The sequence below is a fragment of the Xyrauchen texanus genome, chromosome 20 (assembly GCF_025860055.1).
Source record: "Xyrauchen texanus isolate HMW12.3.18 chromosome 20, RBS_HiC_50CHRs, whole genome shotgun sequence".
Lineage (NCBI taxonomy): Eukaryota > Metazoa > Chordata > Actinopteri > Cypriniformes > Catostomidae > Xyrauchen > Xyrauchen texanus.
In genome coordinates, this window is record NC_068295.1 from 8,639,500 (window position 1) to 8,657,044 (window position 17,545).

Genomic DNA, 17,545 nt, shown 5'->3' on the forward strand with positions numbered 1-17,545 from the left:
TTTAGAATACGTTACTGACCTTGAGTAATCTAACGGAATACTTTACAAATTACATTTTACAGCATGTTTTCTGTAAACATGCTGTAGTGGAGCACATTTCAAAAGTAACCCTCCCAACCCTGGGAGTAAGGGTAGGGTTAGGATTAGAGGTTTAGGGTAATGGTTTGGTTATGTGTAAAGTTAACAGTGTAACTACATTTTATTAAATGCAAGTACTTTAAATGTAATTGCAATGCAACAATCTGTATGTACATAATAAGTACATTGTATAAAATGGTTAAGTACATAGTAGTTAAGGCCACCTAATATAAAGTGGGTCAAATTCTCTTGTTCCCATCATTTATGTTGTAATGCTGCATATTAAAAGGATAGATCACCCAAAAATTTAAATTCTCTCAACATTTACTCATCCTCATGCCATCCCAGATTTGTATGATCTTCTTATTCTGCAGAACCCAAATTAAGATTTTTAAAAGAATACCTCAGATCTGTAGGTACTCACATTCCAAGTGAATTTGACACTCCAAAAAGCACATAAAGGCAGCATGAAAATAATCCATATCACTCCAGTAGTTCTTCAGAAGTGTTATGATAGGTTTAGGTGAGAAACAGATCAATATTTAAGTCAATTGTGCTAGAAATTCTTCTCACTGCCCAGTAGAAGGCTTATGCATGAAGAATGCAAATCACCAAAAACACAACAAGAATGTGAAAGTGAAAATTAAAGTGGAGATTGACTGAGCAGGGAGGAAAATTTACTGTAAAAATAGTCTTAAATATTGATCTGTTTCTCACCCTCACCTATCAAATTGAAGACACAGTTCTGAAGACATTGATTTAACCACTGGAGTCATATGAATTACTTTAAAGCTGACTGTGATTTGTGGAGCTTAAAAATGTTGGCACCCATTCACTTGCATTGTATGAACCAAAAGAGCTGAGAAATTCTTCTAAAAATCTTTATTTGTGTTCTACTGAAGAAAGAAATTCACATCCAGGATGGCATAAGGGTGAGTAAATCATAAGGGGAATTTCTCCCTAGCAACCAGGGCAGTTTTGTTGCTTAGGAGACCTGGCTGGAGTCTCTCAGCACGCCGTGGTTTTCGAACTCGGGACTCCAGGGGTGGTAGTCAGCTGAGCTACCCAGGCCCCTATTCCGGGCGTTTCTTAATTTTTCCTTTCTTTATTTGAAATGGTTCAAATGAAACATGTTTTTTGGGAGTAATAGTGTATTAATTGGTTATCCATTTATAGGTTTATCATGTCCTCAATATCTTGGTCCATCCTGTTAGTCTTTAGTAATATCCCTTTAATTAACAAAAGCTGGTCCATTAATGACATCCTCCAGGAAGTGACATATTAAAAAAAAAAAAATATGTGTGGGAAATCAACAGCACAAACATCAGTAACAAGTAATACCAATACCATACTATTTGATAAAATTACAGAAATCGGTACACAAGTTCATCAGTTACTCACTGTTCAATGGCTAAATTTAGCTTTATATTTCCATCCTGTTAGGTATCCTGTTAATACTCTTGCCATTGCATAAATACTTTATATTTGATATAAAGTTTAAGTGCCTGAGCTTGTGGAATTTTGTGGAATTAGTTGTTACATTTCCTTAGACCCCTTCAGTCCAGTCAGTCATTTCAGCATTTAAATATGGAACATAGACCCCTGTTAATGAAACAGGTCATTGCTTGTCAGAATGCTTGCCTTTGTCTCTCTAAATTAATTAGCTTCTTCAAACACCTCCACTCCCTTTGCATGTTTTCTGAAAATAATTGCAAATCTATTCTGTGGGTACAAGGCGAGCAGTTATGGAGGAGTGTGGGCTCTGTGTGTTCAGGGGCCAAACCTGTTTTAATAATCTCTTAAAACAACACCAACGAGGTTGGCATTTGAAAGCTGTCCATTCAGACGAGCTACATAAACAGTCCTGCAAGCATAACCCTGTCAGCATAACAACAACTTCCTGTAAATGGAGTCACTGTGGCAGCCAACAAATTTATGTAGGAGCAGTGAGATCATAAGGCAATGGTCCATAGTGACCTTCTGTTCTCCTCATGTTCACCAGCCAGCATGAAATATTACATTTCTGAACTCGATTTTTACGTACTCTGAAGAAAATGTAAGTGGTGCTTGCTGGTGCAAAACTTGCCACTGCAATACCAGGGTGTTGTGGGAGGTTGCCAGAGTGTTGCTGTGTGGTTGCTAAGGTGTTCTGAGTGTTTTTAGCAAGTTGCTATGCAGTTGCTAGTATGCTCTTGGTGGTTGCTTACTGGCCAAATCAAAATGAGTCAACCCCTTAGTCCAACAATGATATTCTTGTCTTACACTTGGGTTGGGTCTAAGTCTAGGATCGGTTAAGCTAAGTAAAAATGTATAATGGCAGCATAAAAGTAATCCTTAAGTGTTTTTATCTAAGTTTTCTGAAGTGATCTAAATGATTTTGGATGAGAACAGACCAAAATACAACTCCTTTTTCCCTATAAACCTTGACATCAGCATTCTCTTTGGTGACCATGATTTCAAGCTTGCTTACACTTCCTAGTGCCATCTAGCACCCTTTTTATGGGTGTGCTCAAATGGAAGGCTGCAGCCTAGTAAGGCTGTGTCCTTCCTAGACCAGTCCTTCGGAGGCTGTAGGCTAGACTTCTCCTCAGCATTCAGTAAGTGCACACGGTGAACCATAAACTTAGAATCATGTGATATTTTACTACTTCAGAAAACGAGAAATATGTCCTTAATCCCTAAATTATTTTAGCAAAAGGTTTTATTCATTTATTTATTGATTGTGGGCGATTGAAGGCCACGAAGGATATACCTCCAAAATATGGCAAACGAAGGCTGCAAAACGAGGCTGCCTTCCAAGTGTCCTCACAATTGAGACAGCCTTTGATGGTGCTTGATGACTTGGCATCCGAGATATGCAGCCTAACAAGGCTGCAGCCTTCCGATTGAGAAGCAACTAAAGTGCCAATTACTGGGAAGTGTAATTGAGCTTAAAGTCATAATCGTGCCAAGAGACTGCACTTGCAAGATGAAAAGTAAAAAATTAGTAGCATTTTGGTCTATTCTCACCCAAGACTGATTAAATTACTTCTAAAGACATGGATTAAAGCACTGGAGTCATATGGATTACTTTTGTAATACTTGCTTGTGGGTGTTCTCGGGGCTTAATCCTAAAAGACTAAAGAAATATTAAAATAAAAACCTCGGACACTGACGAGTTCTTTTCTTAGCTTCTTTATCTTATTCCTCTCTCTTTTTCTCTCCCCTTTTCTCCCCCCCGTCATAATAAAAGTCCTCACAACAACATCCTTTACAACACAGAATAGATACTGCTGAATAAACATTGCATATTGAAATACAACATCAGCATTCATCTTTTAACATAATTTGTTCAACTCTTACACTACTTCCCCTTATGAAAAAAAAAACCGTCCTCGTTTCCTGAAATAAACAGAACAGAAACAATACATGTTTAACAAAAATATGTTTTTCAAACATTTTGCAATTTCAAACTAAAACACTCTCAGGTACAGGGGAAAACACAATTCAGAATTTCAAACAATATTTTGAATACATGTCAGTTTTGTTTTTCTTTAACTCAATACTTTAATCTGTTCTCAACCAGACAATCTCATACTCAGGAATTAACTTGATACGAGCATGAATATGTGGAGACAGATTTTAAGAAGCCATTATACATCCCTATAACGTAATGGAGGATGCACAGAACGTCCTGACCTTGTTCTTATGTCAGTTGTTGGCTTTTCAGTAGGAAGTACTCTTTGGGAGTTGGCTCTAGAACCCTCAGAAGGTTCAACCGGAAGCGGAGGTCTCTCTCTGGAATCAGGCGAGCTGGCCGTACAGGCTGGGGTACAAAGGAGTCACAGAAAGCATAAGGTCTGGAGCCTGATAGTGCTGTAAGTGGAGGGCGTCCACTTTGAGGGGAGGTCAGCACTGGACGTGTTTCAGGTGACCACGCAGAGCGGTAAGGCTTCAGACGATTATAGTGAATCACTTTAGGCTTTGACCTAGAATCAATCAGATCTTTCACTTCATAGGTCACCCCAATATGTTGGTGAATCAAATCTGTTCAAGACTTTGTATGGGCCAGTCCATTTTGGAGAGAGTTTGTGTCTTGACAAAGCTGGTAGATCAACCCATACAAGATCATTAAGTTGATAAGCCATATGCCGGATATGACGGTTGTAGTAATGCTTTTGCAGTGCTCCAGCTGTCTGGATATTGTCTGCAACGGAGGTAAAACCAGAGCGTAGTTGTCCAAGCATAGAATATGCATATTCATTTGGGGTTCCGGGTGTTGCCGTGGAAGTTGCGGGGGGTACACCAAGGAGAAAATCAGCAGGTAGACGAGCTTCTCTACCATGTGCTAAAAAGAAAGGTGTATGTTTGGTTGAGGAATGAACACTCGTATTGTAGGCAAATTCAACCTGTTTTAAGTGGGCATCCCATTCCCCACCCTTAGTATACAGATATTTTGCAAGCTGATCTTTTATGGATCTATTGGCACGTTCCACCATACCGTCCGACATGGCATGATATGGGGATGTTCGTGTTTTCCGTATCCCAAGGAGCGAACACAGTTCTTTCACCAAGTCAGAATCAAACTGCCGACCTTGGTCAGTGTGCAAACTTTGGGGCACACCATGTTGGCTCACGTAGTCTTCAAACAAGCATTTGGCAACAGTGGTTGCACGTTGATCAGGGACTGCATAGAGGTTTAGGTACTTGGTAAAATAATCCATTACTACAAGAATGTACCGATTTCCTTTCTGTGTAATGGGCAACTCAGTTAGATCAGCAGCAATTTTCTCAAAAGGCAGGCTTGTGATTATGTTTTGCATTGGGGATTGCTGATGAGGTGTTTGAGGCCTCCTTGATTCACAAGCCTGACACTGGGCACACCACAGTGTAATATCCCTAGACATTTGGGGCCAGTAGCATCTCACTAGAGCACGTTGCAATGTCTTTTGTGCACCAAAATGTGAATGACCATGTAAAGTCTCAAAAACATTGTGCTGTAGTGCAGGTGGAACTACAACCTGCAGTATCTGTTCACCTGGTGGAGGTTTGACTCTACGGCAAAGAACAGAATCCACAAAGGTAAGCCTTGGAAACTCTTTCCAGAAATGCCTAAGTCCGTTAGAGGAACCTTTGAGCATTGCATATGGGGGTCTCTTCTTTGTTAACACCCATTCAGAGACAATGCTCAAAACAGGGTCAGATTTCTGAGCCTGTAGTATATCATCACGATCCATACTAAGGTGTGTAACGGTGGAGAAAATAGAAATGGCGGGATCTACACCAGAAGAAACAGGCTGTGCAGAAGTAGATGGCAATTTGACTACCTCCGTCTGTGTCGAAACAGTAACAAAATGAACAGGCTTGGTCTCAAAGGCATTTGAAATGTTACTCTCCCTGTCAGGTCGACGAGACATGGCATCAGCGTTGGCGTGTTTGTGACCATGACGGTACTCAATGGTCCAGTTATAGAGGTCAATCTCCAGAGCCCACCTTGCTCTGCGACCTGTTGGATCTCCTTCCAAAACCATTTGTCTCAGACTAAGCAAGGGCTTATGATCAGTGATGATTCTAAAAGAATGACCCATGAGATACTGACGGAGGTGACGAATGGACCAAACAATAGCCCACAACTCCCTGTCGTATGTTGACCATCGTTTCTCAGTAGGTGTCAGAATGTGACTGCCATATGCGATGACACTTTCTTTGTGGATATCATTCATCTGAGACAGAACACATCCGACGGCTGTGGAGGAAGCGTCAGTGAAGAGTAAAAACTCTTTCGAAAAATCCGGGTAAGAAAGAATTGGAGCTTCAGTAAGTGCATGTCGTAGAGAATTGAAAGCTTCCTGTTCTACACCAGTCCAAACAAACAGATTCCCTTTTTTGGTTAAAGCATGCAATGGCTGTGACATATGAGCAAAACATTGAATGAAACGCCGGTAATATGAACACAGGCCTAAGAAGGCTCGAACTTCTGTAGGATTGTCAGGAGTAGGCCAGTCCTTAACCTTCTGAATGTTCCTCTCATCAGGCCGAAGACCAGCAGAAGATACAACGTGGCCCAGAAATGTCACTTGATGTTGGGCAAAAGAACATTTAGCGGGTTTTAGCTTTAAGTTTGCTGCTCTCAAACATTGAAAAACCTCCCTCAAGTGCTGAATGTGTTCAGTAAAATTCTTGCTGTAGACAATGATATCATCTAAATATTACTTACTTATGCCTGCTACCCCTCCTGGGGCATAGGCCACCAACAAGAGCTCTCCAGGCATCCCTGTCTTGGGCTTTTCTCTCCAGTTGGCTCCAGGTGTATCCAAGTTCTTTGGTATCAGCTGCCAGATCTCGGCGCCACGTATTTCTTGGCCTTCCTCTTTTCCTTTTGCCTTGGGGATTCCAGGTGAGCGCTTGCCTGGTGATGTTGGAAGCTGGCTTGCGGAGCATGTGGCCAATCCATCTCCAGCGTCGTTTCAGGATCTCATCTTCTGCAGGAAGCTGATTGGTTCTCTGCCAAAGGTCCTGGTTGCTGATGGTGTTTGGCCAGCGGATCTGGAGGATTCCTCGCAGACAGGAGTTGATGAAGGTCTGAGCTTTCTTCATTGTCGCCACTGTTGTCCTCCATGTCTCTGAACCATAGAGAAGGACCGCCTTGACATTGGTGTTGAACAGCCTGACCTTTGTCCTTAGGCCCAGTTCCTTTGAGCTCCAGATGTTCCTCAGCTGTAGGAAGGCTGCTCTTGCTTTACATATTCGTGCCTTGACGTCAGCGTCTGTTCCGCCCTGCTTGTCGATGACACTGCCCAGGTAGGTGAAGGCCTTTACTTCTTCTAACGCCTCTCTGTCCAACTGGACTGGGTCGTTGTTGGTGTTATTCACCTTGAGGATCTTTGTCTTCTGTTTGTTGATGTTCAGACCTACTTCAGCAGAGGTGGCAGCTGTGCTGTTTGTCTTCTCCTGCATCTGCTGTCGGGTGTGGTATAGCAAGGCCAAATCATCCGCGAAGTCCAGGTCGTCGAGTTGTGTGAATGGTGTCCACTGGATTCCTGTTCTTGTACGTGCTGTTGTAATCTTCATTATCCAGTCGATGGCTAGCAAGAAGAGAAAGGGCGAGAGCAGACATCCCTGACGAACCCCGGTTCTCACTTCGAAGGTCTCCGTAAGCTTCCCTTCATGGACCACTCTGCTGGTCATACCGTCGTACGAGTTTCGGATGATGTTAACGATCTTGGCTGGCACACCATAATGCCGGAGAAGGTTCCAAAGGGCACTCCTATCCAGGCTGTCAAAAGCCTTCTCGTAGTCTACGAAGATGATGTAGAGGGAAGAGTTCCACTCCAGTGACTGCTCAACAATGATACGCAGGGTGGCGATCTGATCCGTACAGGATCTGTCTTTCCGGAAGCCTGCCTGCTGATCACGGAGTTGGATGTCCACCTGGTCCTTCATTCTATTCAGGATAATCCTATTGAACACTTTCCCTGGAATGGACAGTAGCGTAATCCCTCGGTAGTTGTCACACTTGCTGAGGTCGCCTTTCTTAAGTAGCTTTATAATGTATCCCTCTCTCCACTCCGTGGGCACCTGTTCCTCCTCCCAGATTTTCGTGAACAATGGGAACAGTATCTCTACCGTTGTTTCCAGGCCTGCCTTCAATGCTTCTGCTGGTATGCTGTCTGGACCTGCTGCCTTGCCGTTCCTCTGCTGGCCTACTGCCTTGCGGATCTCTTCTCTGGTGGGCGCACTGCAGTCTATTTGTAGATCCTCTGCTGCTGGACTGATGGTTGGCGGGTTTGCTGGCATTTGTCTGTTCAACAGTTCTTTGAAGTGTTCCCTCCATCTATCCATTTGTTGCTCCTCTCCCTTCAATATCTTTCCCTCCTTGTCTTTCACCGGCCTACCTGGCTTGCAGAACTTCCCTGACAGCATCTTTGTGATGGAGTGCAGATCTTTCATGTTGCCATTTCTTGCTGCTTTTTCTGCTTCGGCTGCCAGACCATCAACATAGTTTCGCTTGTCGGTTCTAATACGCTTCTTCACCTCTTTGTTGGAAACTGTGAAATCTTCTTGTGCCTTGGCCTTCTCCGCTCTTGTTCTGCTGTTGTTGAGGGCTGCTTTCTTCTCTTTCCTTTCCTGAATCTTCCTCAATGTCTCTGTGGACAACCACTCCTTATGCTGGTAATTCAGGGGTCCAAGGACATCACTGCATGTTGTTGTTATGGTTTCTTTCACTCTCTTCCATCTGCCATCCACTGTATCCTCCTCCTCTTCTAGTTCTTGCAATATTTGGAACCTGTTGCTCAAAACCACTCTAAATTCGTCCAGCTTGTGTGTGTTCCTCAGAAAGCAGGTGTTGTACTTGTGCCTCTGTGCTGTATCCACCCTTTCTTCAACTACAGCTTCAGTCTTGCCACTACAATTTGGTGGTCTGATGCGACGTCCGCTCCTCGCTTCACTCTCACATCCTTTAGGGATCTTCTGAATTTCCTAACGATGCAGATGTGGTCTATCTGGTTCTCGGTGGAGCCATCCGGTGACACCCAAGTTGCCTTGTGTATCCTCCTATGTGCGAAAACGCTGCCGCCGATCACCAGGTTATCATCTAAATATACAAGACATGTTTTCCAGGACAGACCATGCAAGACTAGCTGCATCAAATGTTGAAAAGTGGGCGGGGCATTGCCAAGACCCATCGGCATCACTGTAAACTGATATAAAGAACGACCAGTGGTGAAGGCCGTTTTTGGTTTGTCTGCCTCATGAAGCTGCACTTGCCAATATCCTGATGAAAGGTCCATGGTACTGAATATAGAGGAACCTCTGAGTGCATCCAAGGTGTCATCTGTCCTGGGTAAGGGATGGGCGTCCTTAATGGTGACAGAATTAAGGCCCCTATAATCTACACAAAAACGCCAGGTACCATCTTTTTTTCGTACCATAACAACAAGTGCAGCCCAAGGGCTATGACTAAATTCCACAATATCTTTTGCCAACATGTCATCCACATGTGACTGAATCACATCACGCATTGGAGGAGACGTACGGTAGGCTCGTTTTTGAATGGGACATGCATTGTCAGTATTGATTTTGTGCATGACTATGTTTGTTCTACCATAATCTGTAGGACTCTTACTAAACACATCACAATACTCATGCAACAGTGAGTGTAGTTCGTTCATCTGAGGGTCAGACAGATTCCCATTATTAATCTCAAATGGAAGAGGTGGCACATGTGTAGAAGGGGTAGACACATTACATACAGAATCTGAGTACTGAATGACATCATGATGGTCTATTGGGGTGAACTCCCCCAGTTGCATACCTGGTTGCAGTACAAAAGGGCTGTTTGTTGGATTCATGATACGCACTACAGTCTGCCCGTTTTCAGCTACCGTAAGGGTGCGTGCAACTGCAATGCCAACCAACTTAGATGGATATGGCTCAAATAACCCACTGTAACCATCTGTTAAACCTGAATTAATGGCAGACGGGATAAGATTGGCTGTACAGTGCATCTCACATTGAGGAGGAATGGTAGTAGTCACAGTTATTTGAGCTGTACAATGTACAGGGGCAAGTTGAGATGTGCTTAGCAATGGTAAAGTCTGATCATACAGACAACACAGTCCTTTGCCTACATTTAAAACTACCTGGTGTTGCTGGAGAAAGTCCCAACCAAGGATAATACCCTGATTCACATTTCTTATGACATGCATGTCATGCTGTAATGTCAGTGTACCTAGTTTCAGGGTAACCGTCACAGTTCCCAAAGTGTCTAAATTCTGACCCGTGACAGACTTTGACAGAATGAAATTACTCTTTAGTGGTCTTTTACACAATGATGTAATTGCCATACGGGTGGTTTCATTAATGAAAGAAATACTAGAACCAGTGTCTACCATGATGTGCATGTCAGTACCTTCAACAATGCCACTGATATGTGCTGTACAAGTGTCAGTCAGATCTGTAACATAACAGTGTTCATTCTCTGGTAGGCTGCTGTTGGTGGTTGTCATGGGTATGGTGTCATCTAGGGCTGGTGGTGCAACCGCTGATGTGTGCCCCGCCACATCTATCTTTCCACCACTATCTTTCCTCCACTATCTTTATAGCGAGTCTCTTGAATTACCTCATAACGACGAGCCCACAGCTGAAAGGACTCACTGCCGTCGTTGCGAAATGGTGGCGGTAAAGGAATGTCCTTAGGAGCGGTTTGTGCGCGTCGTCCGACATCACTGAAGTTTACGGCACAGCGAAGCTAAAAAAACTCGAATATCCGATGAAAACCACCGCTGCCACCAGTGTAATACTTGCTTGTGGGTGTTCTCGGGGCTTAATCCTAAAAGACTAAAGAAATATTAAAATAAAACCCTCGGACACTGACGAGTTCTTTTCTTAGCTTCTTTATCTTTTTCCTCTCTCTTTTTCTCCCCCCCCCCGTCATAATAAAAGTCCTCACAACAACATCCTTTACAACACAGAATAGATACTGCTGAATAAACATTGCATATTGAAATACAACATCAGCATTCATCTTTTAACATAATTTGTTCAACTCTTACACTTTATGGATTGCTTTTTGGGATGGCATGAGGGTGAGTAAATGATGAGAGAATTTTCCTTTTTGGGTGATCTATTCCTCTAAACAACCCAACATTTTATGTATAATTTATATCCATGAAATTATGGACGAATGGTTCAGTGAGCTACACACTGAAGTTTAGTACTTAGGTTTACCGGTTTGTTCAAATCCCTAACCCTAAGTATAAGCAAGATTATTAGTGATGCTTGCCTTAGCAATCACTAATTATATGACTTTATTAATTAACATTAATTGATTGTAATATTGTTTATTCAGGCATTATCACAGCATTGAAGTGTTCACACATTATGATCTCCTAACCCTCAATGGGAGTCGGGTTGCTGAAGGACACAAAGCCAGTTTCTGTCTGGAGGACACCTACTGCCCTGATGGTAAATTACCAGTTACAGAATGTGAAATCTTGACATCCATGATTTAAGTTCAACTGAACCATTTGTCTAATTCTTCAGGACTTCAAAAACGCTTTTCATGTTACAATTATGGAGATCAAGGGATCTCGGTTGGTTGCTGGGACACTTACCGCCATGATATCGACTGCCAGTGGATAGACATCACTGATGTGAGACCAGGAGACTACATCATGCAGGTGTGTTATTTTTTTTAAGTGATTCAAAATACACTATATGGCCAAAAGTATGGCATTCCTTTCTAATAGCTTTGGCTATTTCAGCTACATCCACTACTGCCATTTTCTACATTTTCTTGTAGAACTGGGTGTTAAAACTTTTAATGCGACACTGTAATAGGATGCCCCCAGTATGGTTTAAAAATTAAGTCTAGTGTGGAAGAACTTGCCCGGCCTGCATAGAACCCAGAGCTGAACCCTACTGAACACCTTTGAAATAAATTGGAACATAGACTAAATGGGAGCAAATCACCACAACCATATTCAAACATGTATTTATTTGAAAGCCTTCCCAGAAAAGTGGAAGCTGTTATAGCAACCAAGATAGTATGACTCCCTCTTAGTGCACTTGAAATTAAATGGTTAATCATCACATATGGGTGTGTAGTGTTCAGTTGTCCACATACTTTTGACCATGTAGAGTATCTGAACTATAGAAAATGTCAATTTTGCCACAACCTCTCATGGTAGTAAATGCACAAACAATTTTTCACTTAAATAACGTCTAATAATACTGTGACTCTCCTTAAAGGGCAGGTTCTCCTTTCAGGATGCAGTTTAGCCATTTTCCCTCTTATTAACTTTGGAACGTGTTAATCTTCTAAATCACTGTGGGCATTGCAGTCTCAAGGGGCACTTCCACAGCTGAGTTTCACATGCAGAAGTAGCCAATCAAAGAGCTGCTTTGAGGGCCAATCAAGAGGCTTTTTATACATCTCAGTTGTAAAATATAGGCTGATGTGAAGCTTTGTTTTAATTACAGTGTACCTATGTGCCTTGTCCATTTTCAAGATTTATTCGCTCGACATGATAGATTTGCATGTATTTTAGGCATGCTTGGCAGATGCAAATTACAAAGCGGCATCAGGCTGCAGCTATGTCTGGCACAGCAGGGAGTCATGGCGATACTTAAAGGTCAGAGTTCCCAGCTGATGCTCAATGTCTCCATATAGTGTGATGCCAACATGCTAGCTATCTCATGCCAACCCGTCCAGCGCCAAGACACAGTTCTCTCATCTAGAGCGGTGGCAGCATTCTGTGTAAATCTGTATAAATCATTCTGTGATCAATCTACAAAGGCCCTAAAAAAGCCTATTTAGGATTTTACGCCACACTTCAAAATGTCAATAAATGGTCAAACCAAGTGGCAGACCAATTCTCAAGGCTCTGACGTAGAGTCCAAGTCATGTCTCAAATCCTTGAGGTAGAGTCCTAGTTAGGGTCACCAACTATCCTGTATTAGCTGGGACATCCTGTATTTTGGCCGAATATATAACATCCTGTATGGACGCCTCTAGCCCCATATTTAAGAAGTGTAACGCTTGTCCATGGTCATCAGTGAAACATCCTGTATGGAAGGCATCCTGTCACATATTGAAGCAACAAAATGCTCAAGTGTCCCGTATTCATGTGATGAATAATCCAAAACCAGTCTCAAGTCTTTGAGGTAGCGTCTAAGTCAAGTCTCAAGACTTTGAGGTAGAGTCTAAGTCAAGTCTCAAGACTTTGAGGTAGAGTCCAAGTCAAGTCTCAAGACTTTGAGGCAGAGTCTAAGCCAATTCTCTAGTATTAAAGGACAAGTTCAGTACAATCTCAAGCCTTTTAGTTTTAAAAACAGTGTTGAAGAACAATTTTATATATTTTGTTGTTCAAAAGTGTGTAATTTGCCCAAATCAAGTCTTCAGTCAATTGTTAACAAGTCTACTTCAAGTAAATTTCTTTACGACTTAAGTGCAACTTGAGTCCGATTTGGATCCAACTTTTTTTGTGCCATTTTTGCAATTAGCCTCCTTTCAACCAACTGGTCTCAAGGTAATTTTAGTGGATCTATGAAGTCACACAGGTGACCTTGCAGAGGAACCACAATTGTAGTTCATCCCATTGACTTTAGATCTGTTCAACTGGTGTTCAAATACTTTGTCTTCATTTTGAACAGTACATCTATTGCCTAATCATTTCAAACTTACTTTTTGGGGCCACTATAGGCTACTTCATAATCCTGGGGAATCTGTCTCCCTTGCCTTGAGCTACTTATCTTTAATTGTACAGCTCAGTTACCAAAAATAACCAAATGCTGAGCATTCCCTGCTGGAGAAGTATAGCGTGTTATATCCCCCTCTATTAGACACAGTCAATTAGGTTCAGAGGAGTTCACTCCCACTTGTTTTACAGCCACTTTCTCACTCAAACATATGGTTAGACAGACCCAGAACTTCACAGTCCAGTGTTATAGTTGCACAGTCATTAAAAATGCAAAAAAGTGAGACTGACGCATACTCACATTTGAATGTGCTCAAAAAATGATTAGCTACTAAGAAAAATGCTTCTACATTATTATGGCAAAAATAAAACAACAGAAATTTGTATAAGCATATATAAAGTTAATAAGCCCAAATGGGCATAATCACATCTGCTCCAGATCTCCCAAAGACAGACTTTTTACCCCTTATCCTAGTTAAACAGCAAATTTTTATACTGATAAACAATTATATTGTTATTATATAACTGTAATATGGGAAGCTTGTTAGGTGGACCCAATTTGTAAAATGGTTTGATGAGCAAAATGATTACATAACTTTTCCTTATAAGCTCCATATCCTTATTGGTTTTGCATGCTGTTTCATGTTGTCATAGTAAAAGATGCCTTTACTTAATACAGTTCATCCAGTAAAGATGCAAGTAATGTGCAGAACGCATTTGTAAAAAAAACTTCCAGTTGAATGTGCTTTAAGTGATGTCACTGAAATATGTGTCCTGAGAATTCACACCTGTCCTGGTGACAGCCCTAGGATCTAAAAACAGCAGACCAGAGTAAAAAAAAAAAAAAAAAAATATATATATATATATATATAATAATTTATGAACCACTAGAATGCCATTTATTGATTTTTGTGTGTTTTGTCAGGTTGAGGTAAATCCGTCCCTGGACATGGCTGAATCGGACTTTATGAACAATGTCATGCGTTGTCGATGCAGATATGATGGACATAGAGTGTTTATGTATGGCTGCCATGCAGGTATGATCCTCATAACAAAAAATGAATCACAACACCCATACATGCTCAAGCATGCCTGTACTCAACATTCCCTGTCTGATACACTCTGCCTTCACAGGTGATGCCTATAGTGCTGAAACTGAAGATTTGTTTGAGCATCAGCGTCAAATCAGCAACAACTTTATTTGAACCCATTAAAAAGAGGTGGGAGGATGTTCCTAAAGCGATAGTTCATGCAAAAATGAAAATTCTGTCATCATTTACTCTCATCTTGTTCCAAACTTGTATGACTTATATACAAAAGGAGATGTTAGACACTGACAGCCTCAGTCACCATTCACTTTTATTGTATCTTTTTTCCATGCTATGACAGTGAATGGTGACTGATGCTGAACAACATGAGGGTAAGTAAATAACGGCAGAATTGTTCATTTTTGGGTGGATGAAATGGAAAATGGCTTCCAAAAATACAGCTTTTTGGATAATAAACTGAGTGAAAGAGAAAGAGATCTGCTTAACTGATCTCAGAACAGTATACCAGTAACATCACAGAGAGGAAGAGATCTGCTACAATCTATTGGCTCTACAGCATTGAATTCACATGGGTCCCAACCAGGCGACTAAAATGCTTGGTAAAATGACGAGAGATAAAAGCTTTCTCCTCCATGTACATCTTAACGGATGTTATGATGTACATTTTTTTAAATCTGAGTCCTAGCCAGCCATGAAATCAAGTCTTCTGGCAATCGTTCTGTCAGTCATGAGGTTTCTGTTTCTGCGGCATCATACTGGGTAGCCCTGCCCACTGTGAAATCCAACAGTTTTGTGTTCAGCGTGGACGGAAATTTGCTTGTTGTATCACGCCTGGTTAGGACACGGTGTTAACTGCCTAAAAGCTCTATAGAGTCTAATAGGTATAGTTATAGAGTCTAATAGGTCTTTGGAAATCAACTGAAAAAATACAAGTTGTTATACTTTGATTTAGAGTTAGGGACATTGTTTTGGTGACTTAATGGAAATTGTTGTGATTTTATCATGTAATTGAAATTAAATAGCATACACAATTTGTAGTTCTGGGAATCATGAAGCTAGCAATAGAAAATAAATATGTTGATATATGTACCCATATATTTATTACCTGACAAGTTGTTATAGAACAAATGCCTCAGTATAGTTTTGGTGTTTTCTGAGTACAATTGTCTTAGATATTACCAATATGATTATAGTAAGATCTGTGACAACCAAATGCAGTTATTTTTTTTTCTGTTCATTTTTGAGTTTTATATCTAATATCAGTTTTTTTATATGAGTTAAGCACTTTATTGATGGACCGTCAGTATTCTGGTAGGAATGGGTCAGTCACCACCACGATCAACACACTCTTCTGTTTATTTGTTTGTTTATTGACATGTTCAGGAATTTGTACTTGCTTGCCTTTTTTTATAGACCTTTTCTTAATTTGTCAGTGACTTTCCTAAATCCTAAAGGATAACAAAGGACGTTGTATATGCTAAAGATTAATTTATTTAATAAATTGTTAAACACATTTTCTGGGTGAGCGATTTATTAGTTTGGTAACTGATGGTAATATTAATTAACACTTTCTAAATGGTTGACTGCTTTAATATTCATAAACGTCTTGCCAGTTTGATTTGTGGTTGAATGGAAATTGATGCTTTAGTTTAGCGTGCCATGTCATTTTTTTTTTCTTTTTTTTCTTTTTTTTAATTTAATGATGAACTCAAATCTAGCTCTAACTCAAGGGACAACATTTGGTAGTGAACACCTGCTGCATTCTTTGCCTATAAATAGTGAAAATAACTGTATGTGTCTAGGAATTATTTATGTTTTTAATTATTTGCACAGTATAAGACATGTATAACAGAAGTTATTGTGCATGTTATGAACTGATACATATTTGTTCTACTGTTTATCCCAAATCCTTATGTTAGAGTTTATTTCTTGCTGTTCATCAATAATCTGTTTCAGTTTTAATCTATAGTGGAAGTGGATGACTTCATAAACACATTTATTTGGCCAGGTTGGACTTATGCCATTTTGCCTTACCTTTAATTTCAACAAAATAATGTTATTATGCCATTTTTTAGATCACTAAGATGACTTAATCCATATTGTGTACAGTTACTCTCACCATATTACTCTTGCATACTCTTAATGTGTTAATTTACAGGTGCTTATTTATGATGCATGTTACTGTATGCTCTTAGTATTCCTGGTGCATAAATATGTTTTAGTCATTGGTTTAGTCTATTGGTTTTAGGTACATTGTGAACTTTTCTGGGAGTTTCTTATGGAGCAGTTGAGAGTTTAAGCTCTTACTGTTTATGTAATATATAATTTGCTGTACTCTCAGGGATGAAATATCGGTCTTCTCCAGTTTGTTAAACATAATGTTTAAGATCACATTGACAACCATGATATATATAACTGGAAAAGCGATACTAAAATCATTCCTGCTACTGCAACACGATGTAAAACATGTTACTGTTCTATAGTGGATGTTACAGTAATGTTACATCAAAGTAATCAAATGATCTCAAATGTGAATACATATCCCTCATCAGGTCTCAGTCAGCTGCCTATACTCTTATACGTTTTTCTGCTCATTGTATACAATGATCCATTGTACAGTGACTAGGACTCCATTATCAATAAATGTATGTTTGTGAAAGATTTTTGATCATGTTTATTTTTTTTCTGTACCAAGAGCACAGAAAATGTGGGGGAAAAGTCTGTATATTCTGGCTGGGTCTGTCGATGACAGCTGTGACATGATGTGACCTTTGTAAGAGCACAGGAACACAAAATGTACATTCCAAAGTTAGCAAAATGTAATCGGACTGCTGAGAAATCACAGTCAGTTATAAGGATGTTTTCTTTAAGGCTAGCTGTTGTCACAGCTTTACATGAATCAGAAGACTCAAGGGCACATCCTGTCCTAGCATTTATTTTTCATTGGTTAAGCCAAATAAAGCTAAAACAGCGTGCGCCACACATGCAATGCACCAAACAGACATTATTTTTCTGCACGTCCCACAAAAGGATATTTTGCACATTCTAATTGTAAGCGTTGCACACTCATGAGGCAAATCTAGATCTAGTTCTATTGCCCATATTCGTATGTTGTCTATTCTATATGGAACAGCTAGATTGACGAATGATATTCAATCAATGAAAGTATGACCTATTTATGAGAGCATATGACAGTTCTATGGTCATTCTTTGTATTGGTTTGTTTTGTTTTCTGTT

At 40.4% G+C, this 17,545-nt stretch overlaps 1 protein-coding gene across 1 annotated transcript in view; it reads left to right on the forward strand.

The window, feature by feature from the left end:
- LOC127660286 (lysyl oxidase homolog 4-like) overlaps positions 1 to 16,008 on the forward strand; it is a 39,955-nt gene extending 23,947 nt beyond the window's left edge. The window contains exons 12-15 of the mRNA XM_052150417.1: positions 10,910 to 11,025; positions 11,104 to 11,240; positions 14,185 to 14,296; positions 14,394 to 16,008. Of these exons, the coding sequence (XP_052006377.1) occupies positions 10,910 to 11,025; positions 11,104 to 11,240; positions 14,185 to 14,296; positions 14,394 to 14,464 (436 nt within the window). The 3' untranslated portion in view covers positions 14,465 to 16,008. The remainder of the gene's footprint in view (positions 1 to 10,909; positions 11,026 to 11,103; positions 11,241 to 14,184; positions 14,297 to 14,393) is intronic.
- Positions 16,009 to 17,545: the final 1,537 nt, after the last annotated feature.